Raw genomic sequence first — 16,370 nt, 5'->3', positions numbered from 1 at the left:
ATATAGGCTGTTTAGTTTTTATAAATTAAAAATATTTGTCACATAGGCAGACAGCAGCATATTACGCCGCAAAGCAAATGTAAATTATGACATTTACTAGTTTACTAGGTATTGCGGTGTGTGGTCTAGCTCAGAGGTTCTCAAACTGGGGTCCCAGGACCCCCAGGGGTCCGTGAGAGGTATCTTTGGGGTCCTCAAAAAAATTTCAAAAGATTGTTAATTTGGTTTTTATTTTTTAAAGTGCATGAAGAACAATGAACTAATAAAACACACATAAACTAAATAAAAATATATATTCCCATGGTATTTATAGGGGTTGAAATAATCTTTTAAAGTGCCTGTGACATCCAGTTTTTGAGATAAACATGAATGCATTGCTGGAAAGATAACATTGATAACAAAYTGCAAAACAAATTTCATGCCGCTGAGATGAACAGTTGTTGAGATATTCGCATGTGATGAAACAGGAAGTGATGTCAAAGGGGAATGTCTGCATTTAAACGGAGCATTGTTACAACAGCTGTCAACACAGACTAGAGAAGAATTTGATGTTTCTTTACATTATTTTGAGTTTCTATCAAAGAGATGAAGGAGAGTTAAAGCTTAAATGATATTGTTTTAATATACAAAGACCAAAGATTTTATTTTATTAAAGATTTCCACTTTGATGTCACTTCCTGTCTTACTTTGGCTGAGACAAATTCAAAAGAAAATAGGCCAGTTATGTGACAAAATGGGTAAAATTATGTGTATTTGGGCAATTTTCTTAAGTATAAAGATGTTTTTGACTTTTTGTATTTGAAGTTATATGCATGTCACAGGCACTTTAAAACAGCATGGGGTTTATGAGGGGGTCCCTGACCCAAAACGTTTGAGACCCCCTGCTCTAGCTAATGCATATATTGCATATATGCAATCTAGGGTTAGCTTTTAGTAATATACATGCGTTAGTTCCTGAGTTAACATTATTAGCTTGGGAACAAATGCTATATCACCATGTTTTAGCTTGGGTGYTAATGCAAAAGCTAACATGCTAAGCYAAGTTTCTCCTCCCATGAAGCAGCTCTGTTGTTCTCCATCTGCATTTTCAATTTCAGGCTGAGTCATTTCTATATTCTCCTCTCTGTCAACGCTCTCCGCAAATCATTAGATATTGTCCAAAAAATAAAACCTTCATGGTGGAGAGAGCTCGCAGCCTCGCACTGGAGGACCTCAATTACTTGATATGCTCTGCGGCGTAAACAAGATAGCGCCACCCTTGCGATCAGATGTTTTAAAAAAGTTATAAAACTACACAGCCTAAGTCTTTGTTTTACAGTTGAAATAAATGTTTTAAATAAAGTGTAATGTTACAGTCGGGTTTTCTTTAAAGGGTTAAAGTTGCCTAATATTCAGAAAGATTTAGCCTCTTAGCATCTCACGGAGACGGCACCTTGAGACGCTGGATCTGCTTTCAGCAGACGCAAGTGCTTCTTCATTCTCTCTGAAGTGCTTTTCTTTGTTTTGTTGTTAATGATCAAAAACAACTCGGAGAGTTTCGAGTAAGTCAGAGGGATTCAACTACCCGACTGGACTTTTAAAACACTTTCTGTGTTGCACTCACACTTGTGCTCTACGTGACCCCGAAGTCGAGCACGACAAGTCATTAAAGGAACAACTCCTGTCAGAAAATCATTCTGGTTACAGAGAGAGAGAGAGAAAAAAAGCAAAACACTTGTAATGCTGGTGAGAATGCAGACACGTTTTAATGTCATTCATAAATTCAGCCAACTGCTTCTCATTCAGCCAAACGCTTTACAGCCCACTCAGAAACCATCATATCCATGATCTCATCATAAAGATTGATCAACCCCTCTGTTCTCATACCTTATCCGCACCATATAACTTTATCTATCGTGGTATTTGTCTAAACCCTCGCTCCAAACAYGCATTCACAAAGGGGCTTTTATGTTTCAGGTCATTTACCCATAGGCGTTCCCACTCCATAAGCTTTGGAGTCTATGAGGCCTCCGATCTGTGTGAGGTTGCAGTTGCGCTGGGTGACGAACTCGATGGTGGTGGACTCCATGAGGAAGGCGTAGTCGGAGGTCAGAACGCGCTGGATGCCCTCCTCCACGCTCTTCACCATCACAGATTGCCTCCTGCTGTTCATAAACTCCCACATCTTATCGTAGGTGGAGATTTTAGTCTTCTGCAAGTGACCAGAGGAAAGGAGTCAATCAAACGGCTGCTTAATTTGTATTTATCACGCAGCTTGTTTATCATGAAACCCACTTAGCCAAGGAAAAGAGAGAACTACAGAGTTGGGAAATTATAATGTTATGCCTCATAGGGTAGCATCAGAGCTGTTTTTACTGCTGCAACATTCATGTCTGGAATTTTAACAACAAATGTCCATTTCACAAACGTGCAATATGTAATTACTTCTGCAGAAGCATCATCAAACATTTATGTTTCATTCACGTTTACCAAATCTTTACAAATGCTCCTGTTTTAAAAGCATTCACCTTGCAAAACCCCGATCGTTTATTCTCTCTTACATAAAAGCAATGAATCAAACACAGGCTGCAACTGTAACGCATGAAAACAATTGTTATTTTTAGTATTTTTGTTGTTGCAGGTTAGTCATAAAAATTGGAACAAAAAGACAAAGCTGCAAAGTCTACTGTTCTATCTCTTGAGAAACATACAATACATCACACAACTACGCTCCACGCTAATGTATGTTTTTCTCTTTAAGGAAATAATTTTTTACAAAATGGACAGCATGTTGTATTAAATAAAACATTAAAAGAAACTTTAAACTGGTGATAAAACCATAAACTTATTTAGAAAATATTTTCCGTGGTTATAGATCAGGCAAGAGGAGTAAAACTTTCCACAGTACCAGAACAAAAAACAACCCTCACTGACTATTTGATAAATCTTGGGTGTATTAGATTTGCATTGAAGGCTCATTTTTGGCCCTAGAGGTGAAGTTGATCTCATTAAAATAGAAATACACTGAAATGGCCACTGTCGGTGCTAGGTGATATCTGTGGCTGCCATCTTGCTAAGTGTTTGATCATTTTGTGCTGTTTACATTTTGAAGTCATACATTGTTAATGCCTTGTGTGGGCTGTATCGTCTGTCAGTAGTCCAAAAACACATTTCAATCGGCCCTTTTTATTTATATAAACGTATGAATACTATAAAAACGGTCTAAATGTAAAATAAAATGTTAATTGTAATTTAGCTTTAGTTTTGACATTTGGTTAAAGTTTATTAAATGTTAAATGTAAATGTGTAAATCTAAATGTAAAAGTAAAATCTTAAATGTTGTGCCCAAAYGATGATGTCATCATCCTGAGACGAAAGCAGAGGTGTACAGTAACTAAGTACATTTACKTTGTTGCAGTCCTCACTATTTTGGGAACCAAGTATTTTTATTGTAACTTTTGCTTTTATTTTGTTACATTCAAAACATAGAAAATACATTTTTACATGTTTACTTTGAAATTTAACACCTATTTTTGTGCTACAAAATTAAATCTGACCAGAAGTCATCATGAAGAGTTATTTATGCACTCTAAAAATGATGTGTTGAATTTACTTAACCAACTTACGTCAACGGATTTCACTAAACCAAGTTGAGTAAATGTAGAGCAATTTATACATTTTCTTTAAACAAATGGAACGAGGGGACAGAGTGTAAATTCAACGCTTAATTTCTTAGTGTATGTAAAAGTACTTTTACGTTTTTGAATATTGTGAGCAGTTTTATGAATTTGGCATAAGTACTATCAGTGAGATCAATTTTTACCAGTCATTTTCTGTTAAGGTGTTTTTATTTTTACTTAGTTATTTATTTTAAGTGCTTTATATAACTCTGGACAAAAGCAACAGCTAATGCAGCATATGCAACTAATTCCACTAACGTTTCCCTACAAGACATCAAACTTGCAGTTGTGGCCAGTGTCCGAGCTGCACTTCAAACTGCCAGACCACTGGTACCATTCATATTGTTTTCAGCGAACATGTTTCAACTACCTACAAGCAGTGGTGGGCAGCGCTAATCCAAAAATTAGCTCCGCAATTTCTAAAGCGCTTATGAAAATATTTAGGTCCGCAACTTCAAAAACGCTTATGTCATAGAAAAACTAGCGGAAGCTAAATTCAAAGCGCAAGTTCAATTTGACATTAGCTGGCAACAATTCAGGTACAATATATGTACAACACTGCAAACTAGCGGTGTATGAACTCTTTTACGACTTAATCCTACAACCTCCGATTGCTGGGGATGTGAGTTCCTGAAACAGACCTTTAGSTCCTGGTRTAAAAATTAAAAAGTTGTTGAGGATTGCTAGTTCAGCTGCTTCTTTGTCTTTTTCTTTTGTTTGTTGTAGATTTTTCATTAAAGGAGCATCAATAAAGTAATTTTAAAACTGTTTATTGGAAAACTGAAGCAATGCATTCTGGGTACATGACAGATTTGATTTGTGATGGGAAACAAAAGCACGCAGTACAGGAAACTATCTTCCCTTCAAAATAAGAGCTTGGATTTTAAAGTATTCCATGTAGTTGCTCCAGTTGACCACTAGATGTCTGTCTTCACCAGCATAACATCTTCAAATCATTTCTGAGACTCTAACCCCGTTGCTTAGACCAATTACGTCAAGTATTGAGCTCTAGCGTTTAAACTTTATTTTATTTAAAAAGGAGCTCCGATTGTTAAGTAAAATAAATCAATACATACAAAATTTTAGTATGGATTACAAACGTTAACTGTTTTTGCCATTGCCTTCCTGCTATGCAAGCAGACACAAAGCATTGTGGGAAATCAGAACCGTGGCCAAAAGTAACACTCAGCAAAGATGTTTACCTTCCCACTAAGTGTGTTTATCTGGGAGGGGTGCTGTTGGATAAATCACATGTGTTGTGATTCATTGACAGCCATACCTTCYGCTGTTCAAGATAHTGATGACTGGTAGATAATTAGTTATTAGCAGTACTGCATTTTAAATTTAGAAAGCGCAAATCCGCTTATGAATTGTAAAAATTAGTATGACCGCTAAAGCGCAAATGAAATATTTAGTAGGGGTGTAAGAAAATATCGATACACTGAAATATCGCGATATTTCATTTCCCGATACTGTATCGATATTCTAAAGCACTGTATCGGTTTTTTTAAGGTTTAAAATGTCAACTCTCCTGCCAGCCGTTCATTTTTATGTTGTAGTTCAGCCTCTTACCACTAGTTGGCAGCAGTGAGCCAGCCATTTGGCTCCTCTACCTCTTGAGCGCCAGAGAGTAAGGGTAGCATTAGCATTGCAAGTAAACATTAGCTTTTCTTTTTTTTTTCAGTAAGAGGTTTTTATTTAATAGAATTTTTGGACAGTATATCTCAATATATTGCCTTGTTTACAGTATCGCAATATATCGGGATATATCGTATCGTGACCCCTCTGTTATGATATGTATCGTATCGCCAAATTCTTGCCAATACACAGCCCTAATATTTAGGTCCGCAATTAGAGGATTTGCACTTTAGCGGACTGGTGCCCACCACTGGTTATACTCATGATAATCTAGCTTTTTCAGATGACTTCATCAGTATAAGCACAAGGGCCACAAAAGTCACTACCTTGAAGAATGTCATTGTGGCGCCGTCCTCCACCACTCCGTACAAGATTTTAGTTTGTTTGGCCAGGTCGTCAGCAGAGTCGATTGGCGACTCCATCCTCTCCACGGTGAGGAAGGCAGCCAAGTTGGCTGTATACGAGGAGATGATGATGAGGGTGAAGAACCACCAGATGCCTCCAACTATTCGAGTCGACAGGGCCTTGGGCATGAGCTCTGAGCCTGAAGCGAGGGAGGTGGCAGGAGTGAATGTCACACTGAGAAACATGTTCGTCTCAATATGTCTTCATTATGGTTCTAATCTTCTTATGTGACTAAACTTCAAGTCTTGGCTCAGGCAGACTCGCCTTTTGTCTTCGTGATTAGATCACCTGGAAGACCTCTAAACACAAGACGACTTCAAACTCTTTAAACAAGCTAAACTGTCTTGAAGTAAGTGTGGCAGAAACCCAAAAGTACTCTGTAAAACGTCTGCTGGGAACAAAGTGTTTGCATAAATCAATTATTCCAAATCAAACACAGTCAGCATTGATTGTTCAGAAGAGTGTGGAAAAGTGAGAGGCTGTTTGAGTCAGAGAGTCATGCACCCAAGGTAACCTCACATCCTGACTCCACACCCCACTGATCTCAAGGTGCTGATAGGCCACTGGCAGGAGAACAGGACACTGAATATCGGCAGCTGGATCATCATATTATCAGAGTTTTACAGTCAGTGCTTCTGTTGCTAAGACTGGATCACTTTGAGTTTTTTTCCCCTAAATCTGGCAACAATCCACAAAGAATACATTGCATCATCCAAACAACAACTTTAGGGTTGGTAGAGTGGAGGGGATACTTAAAAATATTGAATAATRATTAATTTAGTCCAACACATGAACATTAAAACTGAATTTATCTAGTTAAAATCTGATCTTGTACTGTTTAAAAATGTTCAGAGTGAATATTCAGTAYATAAAAACGAATAGATATGTTGTTTAATTTAGTTATACAGCTGTTTTAATCCTTTTTACTGAATATTGAACCTTAAATATGACATTTTGTAAAGAGCTAGTGTCAGTAGATTCATCATCTATGTCACATTCAAGGCCCACGGGCCAAATGTGGACCACCATGGCATTTTAAGTGGCCCACAAGAGCTTCAAAGATGTATTAATGCCTTAAAATAGGCRTATGCTGCTAAAGYCAGCATTGACCATAAACTACATCTCACATAATGCATGATGATTATTTTATTCGTGAAATAACAGCATCACACCAACAGGTGGAGGTGCACAGGGTTCAAAAGTAGCCGGCAAAAATTTGCAGTGGAAACTCCATTTTGATGAGGCCCAGTTGTACTGGGAGGTGGGAATTTCCCACTTACAACTCGTGAATTTAAACTGAAACGCCCCTCCCTGTCTGAAAGTAGGAAAGTTCAGAATTCAAGATGGCAGCTACTCACCAAAACTCATCAGTGAGTAAAACTCTCTTGCTTTTTACTTTTACTAGTATTTGTTTTATTTATTTCACTTTTAGTCAGTTGTACACGTAGGGCTTTTCAGTGCTTATAAGAGGAAGTGTTAAAATGCTGTTTGTATGTAGGAAATACCAGGTAGAGCTCAATAATTGTTAGTRGTGCTCAGTCGTAGCAATGCGTGTTTTGTGTTTAGTTGAAGTTAAATACAAAATGTCAAAGTTAATTCACCTAAGTGAAATTGAGTTTGACTCCCCTAATCGAAGTTATTKAATTTGGATGCATTGTTTAAATTATTGGAAAATTCTTATTTTTGGCACTCTAAATATGCTGTTTAATTTTTTTTTATTGTTCTCAAAAATCTTAAAGGAGGTCTCTTCTTTTTATGTTCACATTTTAGTTCAAAGGACTCAGTTTTATGCTGTTTGTAGCTCTGATTTTAGCTGAGAAGCTAACATTTATACTAAAACAGACAAAGCAGAAGTGCATTGATTGATTAAACAGCAATGAAATATTAGCATTTACTGTAGACAAAAATGAATATGTCTTGAAATAAAACAAAATAAATCAAGACTGAGACTTAAGTTATTTTTAGACATGCAAACTGTATTTTAATAACTCAATATAGCTTTTATTTGCAATATAGGCAGAAAAACATCTTTAAAGCAAACTGCTCATTGGACAGCTCAACAGTTTGTCAATTTTAGGGAGTTTCAAAATAAAAACACTTTTAAAGTTTATTTAGTTTCTACTCAAGTTGCATAGAACATCTTTTATATCTTCGATTTAGGATTAGTTTGCATCAACCTTGAGCTGAGTTCTGCTAAAAGCCCTCAGAGGTCCCTTTCTTTTGCCAGCGGCTTGTTAAAAACATATCCAGCCCTTGGGAACAGTGGGGTACAGAGAGCTTCAGCTCCACAGAGCAACAGCAGCCACAGGATGAGGCAAATACCTTGCTGCATGAGAGCCCCAACTCCAAACCAGAAACTATTGAGCAGCGTGAAATTGTTTTCCACTACGTCCGAGTCTGGGTTGCATGGATGTGGGTTGTACCATTCATAGGGGCTAAACCTATAAAAGAAAGAACAGATAAAGAGACAGAAGTCAGCACATCAAGCATAGAACTGTGAACTCACTGATGGAAATCAAATGGTTGATGAGACAGAACTTTAACAGCAGAACAGGAGGAATGGAAATGTGCAGGTATCTGGGTATTTTTTTGAGTATTGGATCAGTGCTTCTGCAGAAACCGAAGGAAATCATTTGTGCTCTCAGTGAAATAAACATATTGGCATATTCAAATGTCAGCCGCCTTTTTTTTTTTATAAGAATAGATCAATAAATTGAAAAAACACTGTCACTGATTATAATATCTGTGCATGATGATCTTGGAGCATATTTCCATCTACTTTGGAGCTTCTAAATGTTTCCCCCAGCAGCTGTAATTACTGGTAATTTGCGGATATATTCTCCTCACATTTCCCCCCATCTCTTTTCTCTTTCAGCCATTTCCCATCCCCTTCCTGGCAGCTTTTCCTCTTTTCTCACCCTCTCTTCACACATTCGCCCTCTTTCTTCAGCCTGTACCCTTCCCTGTCCTAGAACAACCAAAACCTTATTTTACCCTCGCAGCTTTGCTTCCCCTATGACCCTCCCCCTTTTACCCTCATCCATCTGCTGCCCGTCTTGGCAGATTGTCAGTGTCTTCAGGTTACTCGTGGACATTTCTCATTTATTACCCTAAGCAAAAGTGGCACGGCATTAGCGCAAGGTGATTGGGTTAGTGTTAAGCATCAGGAATTGATTGAGTTTGTGCTGAAGTGGTTGATAGAGAGAACATTGCTTATGCAGAGTTGAGGGGCCTGTCAGCTAATGCTGTTGAGGAGCTTTCCCCCAACTTGGTGCATGCTAATAAGCCTGTGGGCATGTCTTAAAGGCTTAGACTGTTTAGAAATGTAATGCCAATTTGTCAGCTGTGGTTGTTAGTGATGCAGAGGAGCAGGCACATGTTCAGATGGCTGTCTCTGTGAGGATATTTACTGACGGAACACGCGGCCAAGCAGCCTCCTTTAGCTTAAAAGGAAAGCTTACATCTTTTGAAGTGGGGTTTTTGTGGGAAGGTTACGAACAATTTATATTTGACCTGTTGTAGAGAGCTCTTTAAATGACTTCTGTTTAGTGAAATAGAGTTTAATTGAGAGCGTATTGATGAGCTAACAGCCTGTTTGAGCGGGGCCAAGATCAAAGTGGACGGCTGTCTTTTAGAACAACCTCTGATCTAAAATAATGTCTTTGCAGATCGTAGTAACTATTTAATAAACTTCTACATCACTGTCAATTTCCCATTACATGGTTATTTTATAGAATTTTATGGTCTTTTTGTGAAAGTGCTATTGCAGCAATAATGCTAAAGCTAGCTGCCACACTAAGGTCAGTGTCTTACTGGACTGCAACTGATAACTGGCGATTTGAAATAGCGAGAAAATAACAAATTTTCATTTCTGAGTTTTTTCAACCGAGTGAGTCGTGTGGCCACATTTTGCACGATCAGTTGAAAGTCACAAGCTGCGTTTCCATTGCAAATGTGCGCAAAACTTTGTCGATATTCTGTTAATGTCGAGAAAACAGTTTCGCAACTGCAGTGTTTCCATTAAGTAAGAAATGCTGTTAAAGTCAGGCGTGAATACATTTGTTCTTGCGATAAGTCATTACAAACATGGCGGCAATGGATGTAAACAAATAGCTTGTTGCTACCACGACACTAGCGCTCATCATCAGAGGAGACGTCGGCGTCTTTTATCGAGGCTTTCCAGTGGCAAGCCCCTACTTGGGAACAGCTACGTATGCTGTGTTTTTGGGAAATTGTAGTCGGTGAGTTTACTATTTTCTTTCACTACTTCTCTGATATTACTTCTACTTCTACTTCCTGTTATCTTCTTCGTCGTAGTCTTTTTCGCCAGTAGAAACAGCCGGTTGTTGATCACGTGACTCCCGTGATGCAAAAAAACTGTTTCCATTGCAGTTTTGCGAAAAACACCAATTTCGATACGATCAAAAACCACCTCATCCTAGCGCAAAAACATTTTGTTGAAAAATAAATATTTTTTCGTAATTGACGTGTTTCCATTGAGCAAATTTATTTTTGAAATTCTAATTTGCGCATTTTCTTGTTTTAAGTCCATGACTCGCAGAACTGTCACTGCACTGCGTGGTAGGGTTGTCCCATTTCGTAAGCTTCCTCTCATGCGGCCGACAAAACCCAAAAAACGCAGGCTGCATCTGAGTATCCTGCGCCATCGATGATATCCCAGTTTGCATTGCGAACTGGATAATTTGTTCTTAAATTTATGTTTCACATTACTGATTAAACTTTTAAAGGGGCAATATCATGTAAAATCAACTTTTTTGAGTTTTATATCATGTTATAATGTTATACTCTCATAAAAACATGCCCAAAGCTTTGCTTTGACTCATTCATGCATGTCCATGACTCCTGCAGGCTCTCGGGTGAAACTCAAAGTGAAACTGTCTGCTGTACTACTTCTCAATCAGTGAAACTCTTCAGATTAAAAATACGTTTGAGGAAATGTATTTTCAGATGCCAAGTAAACTGCATGATAGCAGCCCCCCCCCCCTCGCGAGCGCGAACCCCGCCCCCCGCACTGAAATGGGCGAGACAGAAGAGGAAGGTGGTTCTYAAAGAGACAGAGGCCAATTTCAAGGCGTTTAGAAGAGGAAGTGATGAAGACAAGTTTATTTTCTATTTCAACATAAAACAGCATTTTAATAACAACTGAAGGTGACATACTGTAGATACTTTATTATGGTATAGTATTTAAATATATGCCTGAAAAACACATAATATTGCCCCTGTAAGGCAATAAGTTGCAATGAGATAAAATGCAATCACAAGTACTGATACTGGCGCTAAACCCAAATTAATAATGTTTTTATTTATGTGTAAAGTTTTTAAATAATACATTGAATTTTGTGAAGTTATACATACTTGTTCAAATGCGTGTATAAAACTCACCACAGTGGTAACGAGTTAGTGCGTGGTCACGCAAACATCCTAGGACTAGACAGTCTCATTTCACAGCCGTTATATGCAGCCTACTCAGACTGGGTTAGGGTGTGGCCTACTTGGGCCGCAGTCTACATGGGCTGCAACCCCTGAACTGAGACACAACCTGTATTCTGGGTCACGTTCATTATTTAGTTGCCTACCTTGTACCCACCTTGACACCCAACACCCACACCTGAGAAATAAATGTAAGCTAATTTAGACCAGCTTATTTTTTTATTCTTATTTATCCTTAATGAGGTTAGATTTGGTTTCTGAATAACCGGAGACAGAAGATTTAAAAATGCTGTTCAGTTCAAATTAAACTTAAAAAAAAAATAATTAGGCATTTTAAATACAAGTAGGCTGAGTTGTGCTTTTTTATTTTTGCAAGCATTCACTTCAGTACACGTGCACAGTCTGTGCGTGTTAATGCACCAATTGCAGGAAATAAATAATAATAATAATAATAAATAAAATGTCTATGATATTAGAAATAAAATGACCGCAGTTGCGTCTGCAGTGAGATTTCTTTTTGGGGGAAACATTGGGACAAAAACAGCCTTGAAAAGAGTGTCCAAGTGGTTTTACTGCTCGTTTAACAGTGGGATATTTAAGGAAAGCAGACGAGTAACACTTCCTCAGGTGAATGGGAATGTCAGCACAGGACGTGATCAGACTGTGTCAGCAAGAACAGTCCGTCCACTGTTACACACTGAAAGGATATTTTAAAGGGGTTGCGGTGCATAAACCTCTCATTACACAGATGAATGCACATTTAAGACTTCAGTGGTGCAAAAAAACACAGATGCCGGTCCAGAGAGGTGTGGAGGTAAAAAAGAAAAAGAAGTCATTTTTCCCTGTGAGTCATCCTTCATCAGGAGGATAAAACAGGTCTGAGTGCGTGATGTTGTTAGAGCACTGTTAGCATGCTTTTACAGGGTTTTACTCGTCCCCTTGGAGAAAGGATCAGCACAAATCGATACAAATGGTTTTTTGATCACCTTTGTGCTTTATAATTATCAAATTTATTTTGTTTTCTTATATTTCTTGCACCACAGTGTGTCCCCACATCACTTTTAACCTTATTTTTTAAATAACATCACTGAATTTGACTAATACATGGGTCTGCAACCTTTACAATTAAGAGACATTTCTGCTGCTTGTCTCACTAATAAAATGTGTCCAGAGCCACAAAACAAGCTACAACTGTGATTATCAACTGGTGGTCTGCGGGCCTTTTCAAGGCCTTTTCAGGAACCTTCACGGCCAGTGGAGGTGACATTATAAAACTAAAAAAATATTGCTATTATTATTATTATTATGTTATTTATTACTATACACATCGGGACAAATAAAAAGACCATATTCATGTAAACAAGAAAAATACTGTATATAGTTTATGACGAATTTCATAAAAACTAGTACAACTGAATTATTCAGGCATTTTTTTTCCTTCTAATTCTTCTTATTATGTAGTCTTCAAATTCTTTAAAGGTAATTCTGATGGATTTGAGAAAAATAAGTTGTATTATTTAAGTAAACAACAGGCTAGCATGAGCTAACGTTTTACTTTTTTATGAGTAGTATTGATCACATATTTGCATACAAATTGATTTCTGTTGTGGGTATAAAAAACCTATTTATTCTATGTTTGGTCACATTTTTAAAGAGCCACTGCAGAGGGACCAAAGAGCCACATGCGGCCCCAGAGCCGCAGGTTGCAGACCCCTGGACTAACACATGTCGAAACTTAAAATGCACGACGAAATAATGACTTGTTTATTGCGTAATTCTTGCAGAACTAAAAAGAGATGCATCCTTTTATCTCGCTTTAATCTTTTCTAGGATTGTGTTTTGGTTGTTTTTGTGTTATTTTTTCTCGTGTCAGACTAATTAACGATCAGAAATTTTACGATGCGGCGGCGCTTTCATTCCCTTTCGCAGCTATTTGCAATTCCATCCCCTCGCGGATCATCTGTGTGGACACGGCGGTGATGACACGCCATAATTCTTCCTGTCAACACCGTCAGGATGCCTGATTTACTGGAATGCCAATGAGCTCCGTCTCCTTGGAACCAGAGGCAACTGTAATGGCACGACGGCCTTGTGGAGCTGAGTGGAATGCAGCTTGTGCGCTTGAATGTTTCTGCGCTGTTTATTCTTGTACACATCAAGCTGTTGGTGTGTGGATGTTTCTACGAAATAATAAAAAAAACAACATTACGTTGCATGGGTGTGTGTTTTGGTAGTGGCGACTGTGTGTGTTTGTGTTGGCCCTATCGAATCCATCTCAGAGCCAAACACTTTTGTGGTCGCTCACAGTCATTATATATAATGCGAAGCCACAGCCTGAGGCAGATCGAGGGCGACACGAGATGTATGCAGACTGCAAGATTGTGGGTGTAGATCTATATAATGTGCACTTGATTGGATTGTGTTTGCTCCTGGCGGCGGCTACGTGTGTGTTTTGTGAGAGGCCTGACGGCTCCTCTGTACGACCTTTGCCTGTGGCTGGCCTGCATTCCTCACAAACCCGTGTCCTGCACGACAATCGCTGGAAAGAAGTGGCGGTGGTGGGGGAAGTGGAGCAGGCAGACGTAAGGTCACCTCCTCACAATGAGCTCAGGGGACGTGTCGAATTGTACGTTGAATTTTAAAAGGACTTTTCTCCGATTTCTCTCTCCCAACACCATGTCCCTTCTCCTCCCCTTCACCTGTCCTGACAATAATACCACGAAAACACCCTCTCTCCATTAACTTTCTGTTGGATTCAATTTCTCAGCCCGGGTTTATAGATCTGTTGCCTCGTCTCTTGCAAAGTAAAGAGGCTATGTTGCTGAGAGCTTAAAAATTACAAGCGTCTACTCAGACTACAAAACTGTAAATCATGCATAGACATAAAAAAAAACAGTTTAAATAATCCATTCCTCTGTTTAGGAGGTCATTCTGTGCACTGAGAATGTTTTGTCATCGGAGGGAACAGCATTTGTTTTGCAAACAAAAGAGAGAAATCAATTCAAGCGCAAACAGAGCTGGAAGAAACCACTGAGTGAAATGTGTTTCTGCGGAGCTTGAAATGAGATGAAAATGTAATGTGTATGTGTGTGTGAAGCGACGCAAGGACATGAATCCCTGGTGAGATTGAGGTGTTTGGTGTTTTATTGTGCAAAACCAGGGCTTCATAAGCTCACTTCACTCTATTTGCAGGGGATTAAAGAAAATAATATACCCAGCGTTCRGGAGATTGTTTAATCAATCGGCGGCTGTGCAATCAATACAACAATTATGAGAGAACCAGCTCAGCAACTGTAGGAAACACTGTATTTGAGGGTTTGGCTGCAYATTTTGGGCAACATAATGCCGACCTATTTGTGTGACTGAAAAAAAAAAAGGCAAAAAATAAAACCCAAAAGTTTAATCCAATAAAACAAAAACGTTACAATTTATTAGAAGCACCAAGGTCAGTTTATCAGAACCAGTTACAATAATTTCATGCGTGTTACTTACCTGGACCGACCGTAGARACAATAAAAAAAAAAAGGCAGAGTTTGCATATTCTGAACTAACTTAGGTGACAGTTGCTGCTTTCCTCTCATGTTGCTCATTTTGCCGGTAACATTTGCTAAAATGTGCATTAAATCCAAACCACTCAGGATGAAAGGAGAGCAGCCCTGGGGTTAACACACATCACACTGCATCAGCCATGTAAAAGGGATTTAGCAAGGTTTATCAAGATAGTGTGAGAACTGTACACCGTACGTTTCTTACAGCTGATTATTGCAGCAGGTGGAGCTGCYTGTGGAAAAATGCTTTATTTATTATAAGATCAATTTAAAGACCGTACAAGTGTTTTACTCTTGTAGTTTGAACAAAATTATTCTTTTTTACATCTATATGTCACAAATAAAACTATTTAGCGCAAAAGTGAGGAGATTTGTGTTTATTTTTTTTGTTGTTGTAACAATTCTTCTTGGAAGTAAATCTTATATATACTGTATTGGCAGTACCTGGAGGATACCAGAATCTCAAAACAATAATTGTTACAACTAATAATCTACTAAACACAAATTTCCTTTTGGTGCTAAGTTTAGAAATGCACCGATTGCAGCTTTATGGGCTGATTCTAATTTTCGTATTACAGAACAAATCTCTCAAACTATTACAATTTTACAAACTATTTTTTTCTTAAATTTTAGTGGAACTGAAAAATTAAACTGTTCACAACAAATCATTTGCAATCAACAACATTAGCATGTTTTAAAAACTAAAAAAGCACTAGCTTACTTCCTGTTTTCATCACAAAAATGCTATAATCCTCCAGTTAATTAGCCTGGTAAAAAAACCAGCCCTTGTTCTACGCTTCGGTTCGTTCAGAGAGTCTGGAACCTGAGAAAKKATTTCTTGCTGGAGGCGTGGCCTCTGTTCAAGTTTRAATGAYTGGAAAATATTTACCCAATTGCTAACATTTGGCTGTGATGTATGTAAAGCACCAGCTCGACCGTGAAGGAAGCTAGGCTAAGAAGCTAACRGGAAATTATGTGCGCTGTAAACAACCATCCCCTCCTGGGAGGAGAGAGGTACCGAACTGAAAGAGATGGCTAAATGATGCTGCAGGCTTTGTGAGACAACTTTAATTTCTTTAAGAAGCCTTGTCAACACGAACTGGCTTCATTCACATCACTTCCGCTGCCATTGCTAAACTACGGGCAGACTAAAACAGCGCAAATCTCCTCGTCGTTGTTCCCAACTCCTCCTCCTGTTCGCTGATTGGCCCGGTTGAAAATCTAACGGAGAAATCCTCGTCTATGGGAGAAATCCCAGACGGAGCAGAGAAGGGAAACTAGAACTGAGCGGAGCTGTGAGAAGGCAAGGGCCAGGCTACCAGTTAATTGAACACAAGTATTAAACAAAAAACTCCAGTTGTTACAAAAGTCATAGTAGATCTCCAAATTTGCTTCCCCAACTGTTTTTTTTCCAACAAGATCATGATTTTAAAAACTGCGAAGGTTACATCATATATACCACTAGAAATCTTCTCACATCGGTTCCCATGTGTGTAGACTAGTAGCCTGGTAAAAACCAGACCCTTGTCCTTCACTTTGCGTCATACAGAGGGTCTGGACTCGCTGCTATAGAGAAGTGATTCTTGCTGGAGGCGTGGCCTCTGCTGAAGTGTGTATGTCGCTGGAGGCTAAGCTAAGAAGCTAACCGGAAATTGCGTGTGCTGTAAAC

The 16,370-nt window shown here is 38.6% G+C and overlaps 1 protein-coding gene across 1 annotated transcript in view; it reads right to left on the bottom strand.

The window, feature by feature from the left end:
- The window catches only part of LOC106518616 (glutamate receptor ionotropic, kainate 2), a gene marked incomplete at its 5' end in the record, with an annotated part of 19,660 nt that extends 11,517 nt beyond the window's left edge, over positions 1–8,143 (bottom strand). Inside the window, 3 exon segments of the mRNA XM_014009975.1 lie at positions 1,966–2,191; positions 5,624–5,841; positions 8,025–8,143. Of these exon segments, the coding sequence (XP_013865429.1) occupies positions 1,966–2,191; positions 5,624–5,841; positions 8,025–8,143 (563 nt within the window).
- Positions 8,144–16,370: the final 8,227 nt, after the last annotated feature.

This window comes from Austrofundulus limnaeus, unplaced genomic scaffold (genome assembly GCF_001266775.1).
Source record: "Austrofundulus limnaeus strain Quisiro unplaced genomic scaffold, Austrofundulus_limnaeus-1.0 Scaffold64, whole genome shotgun sequence".
In the NCBI taxonomy this organism is placed as follows: Eukaryota; Metazoa; Chordata; class Actinopteri; order Cyprinodontiformes; family Rivulidae; genus Austrofundulus; species Austrofundulus limnaeus.
This window is presented reverse-complemented; position numbering and strand designations above follow the sequence as displayed.